The sequence below is a fragment of the Oncorhynchus nerka genome, linkage group LG21 (genome assembly GCF_034236695.1).
Source record: "Oncorhynchus nerka isolate Pitt River linkage group LG21, Oner_Uvic_2.0, whole genome shotgun sequence".
Taxonomy (NCBI): Eukaryota; Metazoa; Chordata; class Actinopteri; order Salmoniformes; family Salmonidae; genus Oncorhynchus; species Oncorhynchus nerka.
Genome location: NC_088416.1, coordinates 14019394 through 14037526, shown reverse-complemented (window position 1 = coordinate 14037526; position 18133 = coordinate 14019394). Strand labels below are relative to the sequence as shown.

The 18133-nt window shown below is 42.2% G+C and overlaps 1 protein-coding gene across 1 annotated transcript; it reads right to left on the bottom strand.

The window, feature by feature from the left end:
- Window positions 1-2370: 2370 nt before the first annotated feature.
- LOC115125358 (zinc finger protein 501-like) lies at window positions 2371-9075 on the bottom strand. The gene is made up of 2 exons (XM_029654864.2): window positions 8537-9075; window positions 2371-5065 (listed from the first exon to the last, which is right to left on the bottom strand). The coding sequence occupies exons 1-2, from the start codon at window positions 8808-8810 to the stop codon at window positions 4023-4025; spliced, it is 1317 nt and encodes a 438-aa protein (XP_029510724.2). The 5' UTR covers window positions 8811-9075; the 3' UTR covers window positions 2371-4022.
- Between the last annotated feature and the right edge of the window lie 9058 nt (window positions 9076-18133).

Genomic DNA, 18133 nt, shown 5'->3' with positions numbered 1-18133 from the left:
GCACGGTGTCCCCAGTACGCGTGCTTAGCTCAGGGCGTTACATCCCGGCTCCCCGTATCGGCCGGGCTAGAGTGGGCATCGAGCCAGGTGCCATGAAGCCGGCTCTGCGCATCTGGTCTCCAGTGCGTCTCCTCGGGCCGGCGTACATGGCACCAGCCTTACGCATGGTGTCCCCGGTTCGCCAGCACAGCCCAGTGCGGGCTATTCCACCTCGCCACACTGGCCTGGCTACGGGGAGCATTCAACCAGGTAAGGTTGGGCAGGCTCGGTGCTCAAGAGCTCCAGTGCGCCTTCACGGTCCGGTCTATCCGGTGGCAGACCCCCGCACCAGGCTGTCTCTCCGTCTTCTCCCTACAGGTGTTCCCGCCTGTCCAGCGCTGCCAGAGCCTTCCTCCTGCCCAGCACCGCCAGAGTCTCCCGTCTGTCCTGAGCCACCAGAGTCTCCCGTCTATCCTGAGCCGCCAGAGTCTCCCGTCTGTCCTGAGCTCCCGTCTGTCCGGAGCCGCCAGTCAGCCAGGAGCCGCCAGAGCTGTCAGCCAGCCAGGGGCCGCCAGGGCCGTCAGTCAGCCAGGCAATGCCAGAATCGCTCTTCACTCCGGAGCTGCCGGAGTCTCCCGCCTGTCCGGCGCTGCCGGAATCTCCCGTCCATTCGGGATCCGTGGCGTGGGTCCCCAGTCCAAGGTCGGCGGCAAGGGTCGCCGCTCTAAAGAGGTCACGGAGGCGGGCTAAGAGGCGCAAAAAAACTATGGTGAAGTGGGGTCCACGTCCCGCGCCAGAGCCGCCACCGCGGACAGACGCCCACCCAGACCCTCCCTTTAGGTTCAAGTTTTGCGGCCGGAGTCTGCACATTTGGGGGGAGGGGGTACTGTCACGTTCTGACCTTAGTTCCTTTGATTTGTCTGTGTGTAAGTATGGTCAGGGCGTGAGTTGGGGTGGGCAGTCTGTTTGTTTTTCTATGTTGATTTTTGAGTTCGGCCTAGTATGGTTCTCAATCAGAGGCAGCTGTCAATTGTTTTCCCTGATTGAGAATCATACTAAGGTAGCCTGGGTTTCACTTTTGGTTGGTGGGTTTTTTTTTGAGTGTTTGGGCCACACGGTACTGTTTCGGTTTTGTATATTTCACGTTTATTATTTTGTTCCAGTGTTCAGTTGTGTTTTTTGAATAAATCAATATGGACACTTACCACACTGCGTTTTGGTCCAATCCTTACTCCTCCTCAGACGAAGAGGACGATATCCGTTACAAGGCTGAACAGAGCTCTATAATATATAATGTTTATAGGCTGATGCCTGAAGTGTTCCATTACTGGGAAATAGAGGTGTTTAGCCACGCCCACCAGTGGTGGGTTTGGTGTCAGAATGAGAACGCAGGGCCATCTCAGGCCCCACACTTTAACCCCATTTGGAAGCCTGTGGTTTGAATTGAAGAGGGCAGTCCATAAGGACCTGGTAGGATTCTGTATGGAGGAATGGTGTTCTCCAATCTCATAAAACATTTTAGGAAAAAGTTCAGTGCTGTCATCATCGCAAGGTGAGGTATTGAGAGGTAGTAATCAAATCAAATCAAATATTATTGGTCACATACACATGGTTAGCAGAAGTTATTGTAGCGAAATGCTTGTGCTTTTAGTTCCGACAGTGCAGCAATATCTAACAAGTAATCTAACAATTCCACAACAACTACCTAATACACACAAATCTAAAGGGATGGAAGAAGAATATGTACATATAAATATATGGATGAGCGGCATAGGCAAGGTGCAATAGATGGTAAAAGATACAGTGTATACATATGAGATGAGTAATGTAAGATATGTAAACATTATTATGTTTAATACACAGGGACTAATATACACCAAAACAGTGTAAATAGCGTGAATTTTGTAGCTATCTTTGCTAGAAAGCTACCGAGGCGTCCGACTAGCTGTTGTGGTTGTTGAAGGAGCGTCCCGTCCACTAGATACGTCACACTGGCAGCGTCGCCTGAACCTAAAAGACGCACATCGCCATCTACTGACTGGAGTGGGCAAGTTTTACTTTTCATTTATTTAATCAAAGTTTAATATTATATTAAGTCATTCAAAGAGAAGCATGTGTTGATTGATTCGTGTTTAATGAGTGAGTATTTAAAACAAACTTTACACCCACTACAAATTTGCATTGAACCATAATTCTGACATGGATCATTTTGACCCCAGAGGCATATCTTTTATCATAGCCAAAATGTGGCTTATTCAATTCTTCCAATTTTCATGACTTTGTCAATCAACTTGTTATTAATAAATCTAAATCATGGTTTAGTATTTCTGCATCAAAATGAACTTTTAACAAATTCAAATCCTTTGGAGTAATTTTGACCCAAGCCAAAAGCACCTTTGATAAATAGGACATTTATTTCAAATCAAAATCACATTATATTGGTCACATACACATGTTTTGCAGATATTATTGCGGGTGTAGCGAAATGCTTGCATTTCTAGCTCCGACAGTGCAGTAATTTCTAACAAGTAATATCTAACAATTTCACAACATATACCCAATACATACAAATCTAAGTATTTGAATTTAGGTTTCTCTGTAGACATGATCCATCCCACCAGAGGGTGGAGGGGCACCTTATCAGTGGTTTTGACCAGATAGACATCTGCAGACACACAGTATAGTGCCTCCCTTGTATTCTCCTAAGATTGGATTTTTCTATACCACGTATCACATGACTGTGTACAAAACTGCCAGCAGTAGAAAAATCTGCCAGCGATATACAGTGCATTCGTAAAGTATTCAGACCCCTTCACTCTTTCAACATTTTGTTACATTACAGCCTTATTCTGAAAAAAAAATTCCCCTCATCAATCTACACATAACACCCCATAATGACAAACCATTTGCAAATGTATTTACTTAAAGTGTTCAGACCCTTTGCTAAGAGACTTGAAATTGCTTTCAGGTGCATCCTGTTTCCATTGATCATCCTTGAGATGTTTCTACAAATTGATTGGAGTCCACCTGTGGTAAATTAAATTGATTGGACATGATTTGGAAATGCACACACCTGTCTATATAAGGTCCCACAGTTGTCAGAGTGAAAACCAAGCCCTGAGGTCAAAGGAATTGTCCGAAGAGCTCTGAGACAGGATTGTGTTGAGGCACAGATCTGGGGAAGGATACCAAAACATTTCTGCATCATTGAAGGTCCTCAAGAACACAGTGGCCACCATCATTCTTAAAAGGAAAAAGTTTGGAACCACCAAGACTCTTCCTAGGGCTGGCCACCCGGCCAAACTGAGCAATCTTGGTATTTTATTAGGATCCCCATTAGCTGTTGCAAAAGTAGCAGCTACTCTTCCTGGGGTCCACACAAAACATGACACAAATCAAAAAACAAGACCAGCTCAAGTACAGAACTACATACATTTGGGAGAAGGGCCTTGGTCAGGGAGGTGACCAAGAACCCGATGGTCACTCTGACAAAGCTCCAGAGTTCCTCTGTGTCGATGGGAGAACCTTCCAGAAGGACAACCATCTCTGCAGCACTCCACCAATCAGATCTATACGGTAGAGTGGCCAGACGGAAACCACTCCTCAGTAAAAGGCACATGACAGCCTGCTTGGAGTTTGCCAAAAAACACAGAAAGGACTCTGACCATGAGAAACAAGATTCTCTGGTCTGATGAAACCAAGATTAAACTCTTTGGCCTGAATGCCAAGATTCACATCTGGAAGAAACCTGGCACCATCCCTACTGTGAAGCATGGGGGTGGCAGCATCATGCAGCGGGGAAGTTTTGCAGTGGCAGGGACTAGCAGACTAGTCAGGATCATACAAAAAAGTACAAAAAAAATCCACTGATGAGGCTCATAGAACAGGGGATAAATAATTAGGGTTCTACATTGTGACATCATTAAAATACTCCTTCTACAATGTTAAAACATTCTACATTGTGACATCTAAAATACTCCTACTACAATGTTAAAACATTCTACATTGTGACATTATTTCATTGATATCAGGAAACAACTCCTTCATGTATGTATTTTCTGATGTTTGATCAGAGATCTTTTATCAGAGTATCTCTTGTCACATTGATCACAGCTATGAAGTTTCTCTCCTGTGTGTGTTCTCTGGTGTGATACCAGGCTGCTTGACTGAGTAAAACTCTTCCCACATTGATTACAGCTATAAGGTTTCTCTCCCGTGTGTGTTCTCTGGTGTGATACTAGGCTGCTTGACTGAGTAAAACTCTTCCCACATTGATTACAGCTATAAGGTTTCTCTCCTGTGTGTGTTCTCTGGTGTGATATCAGGCTGCTTGACTGAATAAAACTCTTCCCACATTGACTACAGCTATAAGATTTCTCTCCTGTGTGTGTTCTCTGGTGTAGAGTCAGATGGCTAGATGTAACAAAACTCTTCCCACATTGATTACAGCTATAAGGTTTCACTCCTGTGTGTGCTCTCAAATGTACTATCAGCCAGCTTGAGTGATTAAAACTCTTCCCACATTGAGTACAGTTATAAGGTTTGTCTACTGTGTGTATTTTCAGGTGGGATTTTAAATCTGTTGAACTAACAAAACTCTTTCCACAGTCAGAGCAGTGGTAAGGTTTCTCTCCTGTGTGTGCTCTCAGATGTACTATAAGACAGCTTGAGTGAGTAAAACTCTTCCCACATTGATCACAGCTATAAGGTTTCTCTCCAGTGTGAATTCTCTGGTGAGTTTTCAGGCAGCTTGACTGAGTAAAACTCTTCCCACATTGATCACAGCTATAAGGTTTCTCTCCAGTGTGAATTCTCAGGTGTACTTTTAGTGATTCTGATCTTAAGTAACTCTTCCCACAATCAAAACAGTGGTGAGATTTCTCTCCTGTGTGTACTTGCTGGTGTATTTTAAGTTCTGATGAAGATTTGCAACGTTTCCCACAGTCAGAGCAGCAGTGAGATTTCCTATCTGTGGGTCTCTGCTGGCGTTTCTTGAGGTGTTCTGAAGTGGAGAGACCCTTCTCTGCCTCGTTAGCATCATGATGTTGAGGCTCCCCAGAGGATCCACGATAGTCACGTCTCTCTCCTGTGTGAACAACAAGTGTTGTGGAAATAATCAGAATTTGTTGGTAACATAGGTAAGATGTTTTATATTCATCATATGTTTGTAAGTTACTTCTCATCAAGAATGTTATTTTTGTATAATACTGTGGCAGGGTTTCAGTATCTGTTCTATGTCAAGACAAGTGGCATGGGCCGCAGAGAGGGGAGAGGTCAAAGTGTCATCAAGCGTGTATCTCTTGGCTCCACAATGTCTGTGTGCCAGTCAGTGTGTCTCCGTGAGTTTGTCCAGGATTGGTTGTATTTAGAATTGGTTGTATCTAAATGACAATTTGATATATGCCTGTTGATATGGAGGATTGGTTTATGGTTCTGGGGTTTGAGTAAGGAGACAAAGCTGAACGATTTATTATGTCTATGCTGTCTGACTATGTGTGTTCTTTGCTATTAAAGGATCGCAGTTGCAATGCAGAGGGGAACCTCAGAGAATTCACTGAGAGACACTGAATTACCTGAGAGTCACGGGATTGTGATAGAGCTCATATAATTAAAGATGGACTTTGATAACTAACTCTGACTTGTGTGTGTGGTTTGCTCCCATGATTTGGTAAATAGAGGAAATTTCCACGACACAAGTCAGACAGATGATTAAAGGGCCACAACAGCAGAAATCCACTGTTAAAGGTGATGCCAAAAGCGTAGCCATGATGTTGTACAACAATTGACGTCTGTAAATGAATGTTAAAATTACTTTAGAATTGTCTTAAGACAGTCAAGTGAGCAACAATAGTCCTATTTAGTCATATTTTCACAATAGTAGTAACATCGATGATTGTAGGCTAGAAATAAGTAAAAGTTGTTGAAATCCTAAGCAGTGTGCCAGGCTACTTTTGGTCTCCAATATAGGCCCCTTTCTGTGTTTGCTAAAATTGCAACAAGGGTGATGCACACGCAATTTGGGTGCAGAAACACCTCCTTGGATTATAAATCATTTAATATTTCAGGTGAAACATGGAAACTAAAATGTCTCATGACATTTCATAAACTGATCACCAGATAATTTTGTGAATAATCCCACTAGGCTACTCTGTAATGTGCTGTCATTCTAAATGTCCCGAATAAAGAAAAATAGCTCTGTGTGTTGTACAATAGCATATACATCACGGAACAGTTCTCTACACATTATGAGCTAAGTATCTCTGTGTCCAGACAGACTAACGAGACCCTACTATAAATCAAGCAGACAATGACATTATAAACATCAATTTGTTAGGGATGTTGGAGCCAACGTGGAGCACAGCATAACCGTTTTTACCAGAGTAATGAATGAAGAAGCATTTTGATTGTTGTTGCATGTCGTGATGTTTGTCATTTGATTGGCATTCAGAAAATGATTTCATGGATCAGCTGATGATAGTTGAACATGTGACTGTAACTAAAAAGCTAATGTATTAAGTATTATGTGTAATTATTGAAGAACAGCATTAATGAGTGTCGGTGTTTGGGTGTTGTGAATCAACTTAAGGTGACTCTCGGATTTAGCAAACTGAAATAATTTAGGATTTCTGTGCCCATGAAAACTGTTCCAGCGTAACATAAGGAAACACTAAATGTTACGTAGTTAGAGAGCAATTCAGAGACCTGAAAACAAAAAACTGTCCGACAGCAAGATCCAGTATTTAAGTTTAACATATGACAAGCTTAACGTTATGACTATAACTACTGTTCCCTGAAGGAGGGAAACTAGGTACAACATACTATTAAATCCACATGTTATGACTACAACTAATGTAGCACGCAGATCGGTAGAAATTGTAAGATAAATTGGATAAATTCCAAATGGAAAAAGTTTGCAGATTTTACCGGATACTTCGGGAGCATAACGCACAATTTATGAAGGCCAGCAGCAGGTCGGTTGGTTATTTTCTTCTGGGTATATTGATCTCTGGCTTATTCAAGTCATTTGTGTTCATTATTTAATCAAAAGCTTGAAGCATCAGTTCAGTTCAAGTTCCGCACATACAGTTGATTTGATTAAACACATACAGTTGATTTGATTAAACACACAGTTGATTTTACTAAACACATGCGGTGTGTCTATATGGAAAAATATATGTCATAACATTTCAATCTGCCAATTGGTAGAAAGAATTTTCTTTTTTTTTTATCTGGGACAGCCCTAGAACATACAACATACATGCATTCAGACCCCTTCCCTTTTTACACATTTTGTTACGTTACAGCCTTATTCTAAAATGGATGATATTTTTAAAAGTGATCAATCTGACGTCACAATACCCCATAAAAGTGAGAAAAAAGATTAGAAATGCTTGCATACCAGTGGTTGTATCTCTGTAGGACATGCCAGTAGGCTACAGTAGGTTATAACTCTAGGTCATGCCAGTAGGCTACAGTAGGTTGTAACTCTCTAGGTTATGCCAGTAGGTTACAGTAGCTTGAAACTCTCTAGGTCATGCCAGTAGGCTATAGTAGGTTGTAAATCTAGGTCATGCCAGTAGGCTACAGTAGGTTGTATCTCTCTAGGTCATGCCAGTAGGTTACAGTAGGTTGTAACTCTCTAGGTTATGCCAGTAGGCTACAGTAGGTTGTAACTCTCTAGGTTATGCCAGCAGGCTACAGTAGGTTGTATCCAAGAGGAAACAATGATCAAAGAGTCGAATTTGGTCAACAACAAAATTAACGGCTTATTTGCTATGTGAGGTTTACTTGATCCAACAGAAGTTTTGTGGTGCTTAAGTTATGTGGACACGTGACATACCAACAACTTTGATAAAAACACTATAGGAGTTGTCTCCAGATCGCTATGGATATTCATGCTAGTAGCTCTCTCTAGCCACCTCTACCGGGTGGACTGTATAGAACGGTGTGTTCATCTGTCAGATATGAACCTCTACCAGGTGGACCGTATAGAACGGTGTGTTGTAATAAAACACCATAGGAGATGTCTCCAGATCGCTATGCATATTCATGCTAGTAACTTAGCATCTCTCTCCATTGAATACAGGCAGTTGACGTCAACAACCCTCATAGAATATATATATTTTTAAATAGATTACAATAAGAAGAAGTATACACCAATCCAAAGAAAGGGTAGGCGGGAGCTAGAGAACCCTCAGTGCCGCTTTGTGGACAACGACTCCCCTTGTTTGGGCAAAGAGACATCTTGTCAGTATATTCATAATCTTTGGTGTAGCCAACCCAACTCTCACATGGCACTATTGGGGGGCACGGTGTGTAGTAAATCATCACTACATTAAAATCACTACATGCCGTGCCCCCCAGTCTGCGGTCAGCAGATAGACCCTTCTCAAATATATATGTTTAGTCACTTTTTGGAAAAGGAACGGAGAAAACAAGGGGTAGCTTGTTGTCTACGTCTTCTGATTCTAGACATATCAGTTATAATCCTAGAAGAGGTATTGACGAGCCAACTCCGAATATCCAAAGTTAAAAACACATTTAAGGCGGTACTTACTGGTGTCAATCAGATCTCCTATCTCCACCTCTTCGTCTTTCAATGTGACAGTAATTTCCCCTTCCTTCTTCACTCCAAAAACTGCATCTTCCTCTTCTTCCACTCTGAACGAGTCTTCCTCTTCTTTAACTGAAACGTCTTTTTCTTCTTTTTTTACTGTGACATCGTCTTCTTCCTTCTCCTCTTTCACGACAATGTTCAGCCCCAGAGCTTCTTTCTCCGTCCAGCAGACCTCTTCTTCTTTAACAGGAGGGGAGAAGTTTAGGGAGCTCATGGTCGGGGATGTTAGCTAGCTATCATTAGCAACTAGGCTAGTGCTAACTTAACCAGCCAGCTACTATAGCTGACTAATAAAAAATAACGTCATATTAAATTAAATAGGTTAACAAGTAGATACGACAGAAGTGTGTCTAAAACACAGTAGCTAATATACACCGAAAGCGTATAAATAGCTTGAATCTTTCGGCTATGTTGGCTAGAAAGCTACCGCGGTGGTTGACGAGCTGTTTCTGAAGAACCGTCCACTAGATTATACGTCACGCTGGCAGCGTCGCCTGAAAGACGCACATCGCCGTCTGCTGACTGGAGGGGAAACGCAGTTGAGGATCATATTTTATTTTCAGACAAAGATTATATTTAAATGGATTTAATTAAATAATACTATTATATTGAGACATACAAAGACCCGACTGTGTTGATTGATTAGTGCGAACAAAACAATGTTTAGTACAGCACATTTAAGGCAGTTTCATTAAGTCAAACAACATCTTAATAAGTAGCCAGCTACTGAAGGTCTATACTGCTCCTACATGGTGTAACAATACGTCCATTCAAAAGTTTGGGGTCACTTAGAAATGTCTTTGTTTTTGAAAGAAAAGCACATTTTTTATAAACAGTGTGCAGGCCTTCTTGTTCTTTAACAAAGATTTTGTAAACAGTGTTTTTGCATGCAGCAACTCAACCAGTCTCTGAACAGTTGATGTGTCTGTTACTTGAACTCTGTGAAGCATTTATTTGGGCTGCCATCCGAGGTGCAGTTAACTCTAATGAACGTATCTTCTGCAGCAGAGGTTACTCTGGGTCATCCTTTCATGTTGCGGTCCTCATGAGAGCCACCCATACCTTGTCACAACACAACTGATTGGCTCAAACACATTAAGAAGGAATGAAATTCCACAAATTAACATTTTACTAGGCACACCTGTTAATTGAAATGAATTCCAGGTGACTACCTCATGAAGCTGGTTGAGATTATGCCAAGAGTGTGCAAAGCTGTCATCAAGGCAAAGGGTGACTTTCCAGCCAATTGTGTCAAAAATTTAGAACAGCCAAATTATTATAGATGGTGTTCCACACCCCGTAGAGCGTGCTCAGCGTAGCCTTTATGTCATTATCATAGATGATGTTCCACACCCCGTAGAGCGTGCTCAGCGTAACCTTTATGTCATTATTATAGATGATATTCCACACAACGTAGAGCGTGCTCAGCGTAGCCTTTATGTCATTATTATAGATGATATTCCACACAACGTAGAGCGTGCTCAGCGTAGCCTTTATGTCATTATTATAGATGATATTCCACACAACGTAGAGCGTGCTCAGCGTAGCCTTTATGTCATTTACTAAACCACTGGCCGTGTTCGAGAGCATCAAATCCATGCTGCATCGTGGGTAAATGGTGACTGGCTGACTGATTTATAAATAATAATGAGTAGTTACTTATGATGCAAGGATCAGATCAGATCAGTCAGTCAGTCGCCAGTCACCTGCACTGTCGCCTGCAATGTCGAACAAACCCAATAACAAACCAATCAAATCAAATACATTTTTTTTGTCACATTCACTGAAAACAACAGGTCAAGTCAATGTGCAGGCATACAGGTTAGTAATGAGGCTATATACAGGGGGTACCGGTACTGAGTAAATGTGCGGGGGTACAGATTAGTAATGAGGCTATATACAGGGGGTACTGGTACTGAGTCAATGTGCAGGGGTACAGGTTAGTAATGAGGCTATATACAGGGGGTACCGGTACTGAGTCAATGTGCGGGGGTACAGGTTATTAATGAGGCCATACAGTGGGGCAAAAAAGTATTTAGTCAGCCACCAATTGTGCAAGTTCTCCCACTTAAAAAGATGAGAGAGGCCTGTAATTTTCATCATAGGTACACTTCAACTATGACAGACAAACTGAGAAGAAAAAAATCCAGAAAATCACATTGTAGGATTTTTAATGAATTTATTTGCAAATTATGGTGGAAAATAAGTATTTGGTCAATAACAAAAGTTTATCTCAATACTTTGTTTATATACCCTTTGTTGGCAATGACAGAGGTCAAAACGTTTTCTGTAAGTCTTCACAAGGTTTTCACACACTGTTGCTGGTATTTTGGCCCATTCCAAATAAGTATTTGGTCACCTCCAAACAAGTAAGATTTCTGGCTCTCACAGACCTGTAACTTCTTTTTAAGAGGCTCCTCTGTCCTCCACTCGTTACCTGTATTAATGGCACCTGTTTGAACTTGTTATCAGTATAAAAGACACCTGTCCACAACCTCAAACAGTCACACATCAAAGGACACCAGAAACAAAATTGTAGACCTGCACCAGGCTGGGAAGACTGAATCTGCAATAGGTAAGCAGCTTGGTTTGAAGAAATCAACTGTGGGAGCAAATATTAGGAAATGGAAGACATACAAGACCACTGATAATCTCCCTCGATCTGGGGCAAGATCTCACCCCGTGGGGTCAAAATGATCACAAGAACGGTGAGCAAAAATCCCAGAACCACACGGGGGGACCTAGGGAATGACCTGCAGAGAGCTGGGACCAAAGTAACAAAGCCTACTATTAGTAACACTACGCCGCCAGGGACTCAAATCCTGCAGTGCCAGACATGTCCCCCTGCTTAAGCCAGTACATGTCCAGGCCCGTCTGAAATTTGCTAGAGAGCATTTGGTTGATCCAGAAGAAGATTGGGAGAATGTCATATAACTTTTTGGTAAAAACTCAACTCATCGTGTTTGGAGGACAAAGAATGCTGAGTTGCATCCAAAGAACACCATACCTACTGTGAAGCATGGGTTGGAAACATCATGCTTTGGGGCTGTTTTTCTGCAAAGGGACCAGGACGACTGATCCGTGTAAAGGAAAGAATGAATGGGCCCATGTATCGTGAGATTTTGAGTGAAAACCTCCTTCCATCAGCAAGGGCATTGAAGATGAAACGTGGCTGGGTCTTTCAGCATGACAATGATCCCAAACACACCGCCCGGGCAACAAAGGAGTGGCTTCGTAAGAAGCATTTCAAGGTCCTGGAGTGGCCTAGCCAGTCTCCAGATCTCAACCCCATAGAAAATCTTTGGAGGGAGTTGAAAGTCCGTGTTGCCCAGCAACAGCCCCAAAACATCACTGCTCTAGAGGAGATCTGCATGGAGGAATGGGCCAAAATACCAGCAACAGTGTGTGAAAACCTTGTGATGACTAACAGAAAATGTTTGACCTCTGTCATTGCCAACAAAGGGTATATAAAAAAGTATTGCGATAAACTTTTGTTATTGACCAAATACGTATTATTATTAATTGAGATAATATGTGCATGTAGGTAGGAGTAAAGTGACTCTGCATTGATAAAACAGCGAGTAGCAGAAGCGTAAAAAAAAGGGGGTTGGGGGGGGTCAATCTAAATAGTCCAGATGGCCATTTGACTACTTGTTCAGCAGTCTTATAGCTTGGGGGTAGAAGCTGTGAAGGAGTCTTTTGGACCTAGACTTGGGGCTCTGGTACCGCTTGCAGAGAGAAGAGTCTGTGACTTGGGTGACTGGAGTCTTTGACCATTTTTGGGGCCTTCCTCTGACACGGCCTATTCTTGGATGGCAGGAAGCTTGGCCCCAGTGTTGTATTCTGCTGTACGCTCTACCCACTGTAGAACCTTACGGTCGGATGCTGAGTAGTTGCCATACCAGGCGGTGATGTAACCGGTCAAGATGCTCTCAATGGTGCACCTGTAGAACTTGTTGAGGATCTGGGGACCCATGCCAAATATTTTCAGTCTCCTGGGGGGGGGGGGGGGGGGTTGGACCATGATTGTTTGTTGATGTGGACACCAAGGAACTTGAAACTCTCGACCAGCTCCACAGCAGCCCCGTCGATGTTAATGGAGGCCTGTTCGGCCCTCCTTTTCCTGTAGTCCACGATCACCTCCTCTGTCCTGCTTACATTGAGGGAGAGGTAGTTGTCCTAGCACCACACTGCCAGGTCTCTGACCTCTGTCAGGGAGAGGTTGAAAATGTCAGTGAAGACAATTGCCAGTTGGTCCGTGCATGATCTGGGTACACGCCCTGGTAATCCGTCTGGCCCGCAACGTTGTGAATGTTGACCTGTTTAAAGGTCTTGCTCACATCGGCTATGGCGAGTGTGATCACACAGTCATCCGGAACAGCTGGTGCTCTCAATAATGCTTCAGAGTTGCTTGCCTCAAAGCGAGCATAAAAGGCATTTATCTCGTCTGGCAGCTCATCTCCACATTTTCTTCAGGTGAATGACAGGGACTTGGGCCTGGTCTCCTGAAAGCAGTATGTACTTTGCATCAGACTCGTTAAAGAAAAAATAATTGTCAAGTTCGAGGTGACTAATCGCGGTTCTGAAGTCCAGAAGCTCTACTGTGCTAATGGGTTCCAACTAGAGAACACAATCACACAGTGCATGAAAGCATGAGGTGTGGCTAACGTTAGCAAGCTTGAGCTAGATACCAAGTTAGCATACAAACTCGGTAGCACAGAGTAGATACTCCACATGACGTTGAGATATTGTGCATTGTGGGTAGTTTAGAAGATATCCAGAAATAAGTCACAAAATATGTAATAAAGCAAAAACATAACTGTTTGTACTTATAGGTAACTAGATTGTGACAACAACTCAGTTACTAAGGCTTTAACCACACTGTATTGTTACTCTGGTGAGTAAAAACTCATGCTTCCTACACTTTAACGTGTCTGAAATAAAATATACATTTTACTCAACTGCGTTACCCACTCCAGTCAGCAGGTAGCGGTGTGGGAATTTAAGGCAATGCTACTGGTGTGACGTATAATCTAGTGGACGGAACGCTTCTTTCAACAGCAGCAACAGCTAGTCAGCCACCTCGGTAGCTTGCTAGACAAAATAGCCGAACCAATAAAGCTCTTTAGACGCTTTCGTATTTATTAGCCACTGTGTTGTAAACCCACTTCTGTCGTCTAGTTAGTTATCCGATTTAATTTCATATTTACTGTGTTGTTATTAGACAGCTAGCGGGCTGGTTAAGTTAGCATTAGCCTAGCTAGCTAACATCCCGACCATGAGTTCACTAAGCTACTCTCCTCCTGCTAAAGAAGAGTAGATCTGCTGGACGGAGAAAGATGGTCTGTGCCTGAACGTTGTTGTGAAAGAGGAAGGGGAGGCTGTCACAATACAAAAACAAGTAGAGGGTGAGGCTGTTACAGTGAAATAACTAGGGAAAGACGTTACAGTTAAAGAAGAGGAAGACGTGTTCAGAGTGAAAGAAGAGGAGGCTGCATGTTTTGGAGTGAAAGAGGAGGAGATGACTGGATATCTGGGCTCGGTTTCCCAAACGCATCTTAAGACATCCAATGGTTCTAACTGTGACTGGGCCCTGATTAACACTAGTAAGTACTGTCTTAAAAACAGAGGCATGAACTCTGCAGTTGTTGAACTGATGTGTGGTGTTAAAGGGGAAATATGCAATAGCTACATCCATATTTTGACCTTTTAAATGTGTTTATTTATAGCCATTGATTCTTGAAGAATATAACACATGCCTCATGAGCTTAGTTCAACTGTTGTACCCCATCAGAACCCCAAAAAAGCTTGGTTTTTTACTCCAATATTTAGAAACAATGTAAACCAACATTGTATAGCCTCAAAATGGTTAAAACTATAATGCTGATATCATGGATGGTCAGTCCTTCCATCCATAGGTCTGTCAATGATTTTGAAAGTAGTTACATTTCTCCAGCCCCATCATCATCTTATTACCAAAACACAGGTGGAATGACAGCTTTGTTATGGTTTCTATTGCAGATTGGTTGGTTGATTGTGTGGCTTTTTTAAAGGGGCCACTTAGGATTTAAACAGCAACTAAATGTCAGCCCTGAGACTTTGTTTTGTAAACAGCTGAGGGATGGGGGCTGGAGAAATGTAACCACTCTCAAATTCATAGAGAAAGCTATTGTAGCCACCATAACCCTACACCTAGGTACCCCATCAAGAAGTTCAGACTTCTTGGCATAACAGTTATAAGGTGTTGACTTGACAGTTCCTGGACCCAGGTTTGAGTCCAGCTCTGGGCTACCCCCTGAATTGACTACAGTATAAATACAAGGACTGGCTGTCCATGAGGTCAACATGATAGTTTTAACCAGATTCTGAGGTTATGCAGTGCTTGTTTACAAACAGTGGCGTTATAAGAGCTTATGTTTTGGTTTCTGGTGGGGTAATACAGTTGAAACATTTGAGGCATTTAAACTATGCCACTTTGTTTACATACCCTACATTACTCATCTCATACTGTACTCTAAACCATCTACTCCAACTTGCCTATGCCGTTCTGTACCATCCCTCATTCATATATCTTTATGTACATATTATTTATCCCTTTACACTTGTGTGTGTATAAGGTAGTAGTTTTGGAATTGTTAGGTTAGATTACTCGTTGATTATTACTGCATTGTCGGAACTAGAAGCACAAGCATTTCGCTACACTAGCATTAACATATGCTAACCATGTGTATTTGACAAATACATTTGATTTGAAGTTATATTCTTCAAGAATCAATGGTTATATAGTAAATGGGTCTTTCTAAAACTGCCAGTGTAGATTTCCTGTGGGGGTCAAATTGTTAAAACTGTAAAGGTGTTAAGTCATTAGCTGTGTTAGAATACTCATACTAACTGTACTATTTGTGAAGTACATTGAGTATACAGTATGCTTATTGGCCATAGTATGATTTTTTTCCCCCACCTTTATTTAACCAGGTAGGCAAGTTGAGAACAAGTTCTCAGTTCTCATAACCGCGACCTGGCCAAGATAAAGCAAAGCAGTTCAACACATACAACAACACAGAGTTACACGTGGAGTAAACAAACATACAGTCAATAATACAGTAGAAAAGTCTATATACAATGTGAGCAAATGAGGTGAGATAAGGGAGGTAAGGCAATAAATAGGCCATTGTGGCGAAGAAAATACAATATAGCAAGCAATTAAAACACCGGAATGGTAGATTTGCAGTAGATGAGTGAGCAAAGTAGAAATACTGGGGTGCAAAGGAGCAAGATAAATAAATACAGTAGGGGATGAGGTAGTTGTTTTGGCTATTTATATATGGGCTATGTACAGGTGTAGTGATCTGTGAGCTGCTCTGACAGCTGGTGCATAAAGCTAGTGAGGGAGATAAGTATCTCCAGTTTCAGAGATTTTTGTAGTTCGTTCCAAGCATTGGCAGCAAAGAACTGGAAGGAGAGGTGGCCAAAGGAGGATTTGGCTTTGGGGGTGACCAGTGAGATATACCTGCTGGAGCGAGTGCTACGGGTGGGTGCTGCAATGGTGACCAGCGAGCTGAGGTAAGGCGGGACTTTACCTAGCAGGGTCTTGTAGATGACCTGGAGCCAGTGGATTTGGCGACGAGTATGAAGCGAGGGCCAGCCAACGAGGGCATACAGGTAGCAGTGGTGGGTAGTATATGGGGCTTTGGTGACAAAACGGATGGCACTGTGATAGACTGCATCCAATTTGTTGAGTAGGGTGCTGGAGGCTATTTTGTAAATGACATCGCCGAAGTCGAGGATCGGTAGGATGGTCAGTTTTAGGGTATGTTTGGCAGCATGAGTGAAGGATGGTTTGTTGCGAAATAGGAAGCCAATTCTAGATTTAACTTTGGATTGGAGATGTTTGATGTGAGTCTGGAAGGAGAGTTTACAGTCTAACCAGACTAGAGGTCGACAATTATGATTTTTCAACGCCGATACCGATTATTGGAGGACCAAAAAAGCCGATACCGATTAATCGTCCAATTAAAAAAATAATAATAATAATAATTTGTATTTGTAATAATGACAATTACAACAATACTGAATTAACACTTATTTTAACCTAATATAATACATCAATAAAAATCCATTTAGCCTCAAATAAATAATGAAACATGTTGGTTTAAATAATGCAAAAACAAAGTGTTAAAGAAGTAAAAGTGCAATATGTGCCATGTGCCATGAGAACATTTGAAAGTTGGTGGTTCCTTTTAACATGAGACTTCAATATTCCAAGGTAAGAGGTTTTTGGTTGTAGTTATACCTTTTACTATGGGATGTTCTTATAGGCACTATAGTATTGCCAGTGTAACAGTATAGCTTCCGTCCCTCTCCTCGCCCCTACCTGGGCTCGAACCAGGAACACATCGACAACAGCCACACTCGAAGCAGCGTTACCCATCGCTCCACAAAAGCCGCAGCCCTTGCAGAGCAAGGGGAATAACTACTCCAATCTCCGAGCGAGTGACGTTTGAAACGCTATTAGCGCACACTCCTCTAACTAGCTAGCCATTTCACATCACATTGGTTACACCAGACATTGGGCTGACAGGCTTGAAGTCATAAACAGCGCTGTTCTTGCGAAGAGCTGCTGGCAAAACGCACAAAAGTGCTGTTTGAATGAATGCTTACGAGCCTGCTGTTGCCTACCATCGCTCAGTCAGACTCCTCTTCAAATCATAGACTTAATTATAACATATAACATAACACACAGAAATAACAAAAAAGAGTTGTGTTGCACTTAGTGTTGGCGACCCACTTGAATCAATATGTAGCTAGCTATTTTCTACAAGTTGTCTTCTAACCAGTGATGTTTACATTATTCCCAGATTCCGTGTGGTTTTTGAGATGTTAGTTTTAATGAACAAAGGGGTGTACATTTGGTGTTGATATTTTATATTTACAATTCATGTAATATTTAGTAATCATGATTATTTATGCAACCAACTGACAATATTTGGTTGCAATTATATTGACATTGTTGCCCTGCTTTCATTCTCAGATGTGCCAACCCAAATGTACTAGAGCATGACATTGGGGACTGGGCCCCGATCCAACAACATGCCTATCGAGTGAACCCTGAAAAGAGAGAGAAGCTCCGCAGTGAGGTGGAAAGTTACTTAGGATATTGCAGGAGCTTCCTCTTGAAATCAGACATGTCTGTGGTAAGGACAACTTGGTTGCTGATTGTCTCAAGGGTGGGCAGTCAAAAAGTTTTGTTTGCCAGTGCGTTACCATGGATCACAATTTATTTTGAATGCAAGTTTTTCCGTGTTGGAGATGAGTTTTGTTTGAGTTCTAGAGTTCTGGCTCTTTTTTGTTTAGCATGTAGGAAAGGGGATACCTAGTCAGTTGTACAACTGAATGCATTCAACTGAAATGTGTCTTCGGTGCACTGATTGGTGTCACCTCGTTAGTCAGTATGTGTTACACCTGTGCTGGCTTGTCCATCTTGTTAGTGGGAAGGTGTTTCACCTGAGCTGATCCAGGTTCTATTTAAGAGTGTCT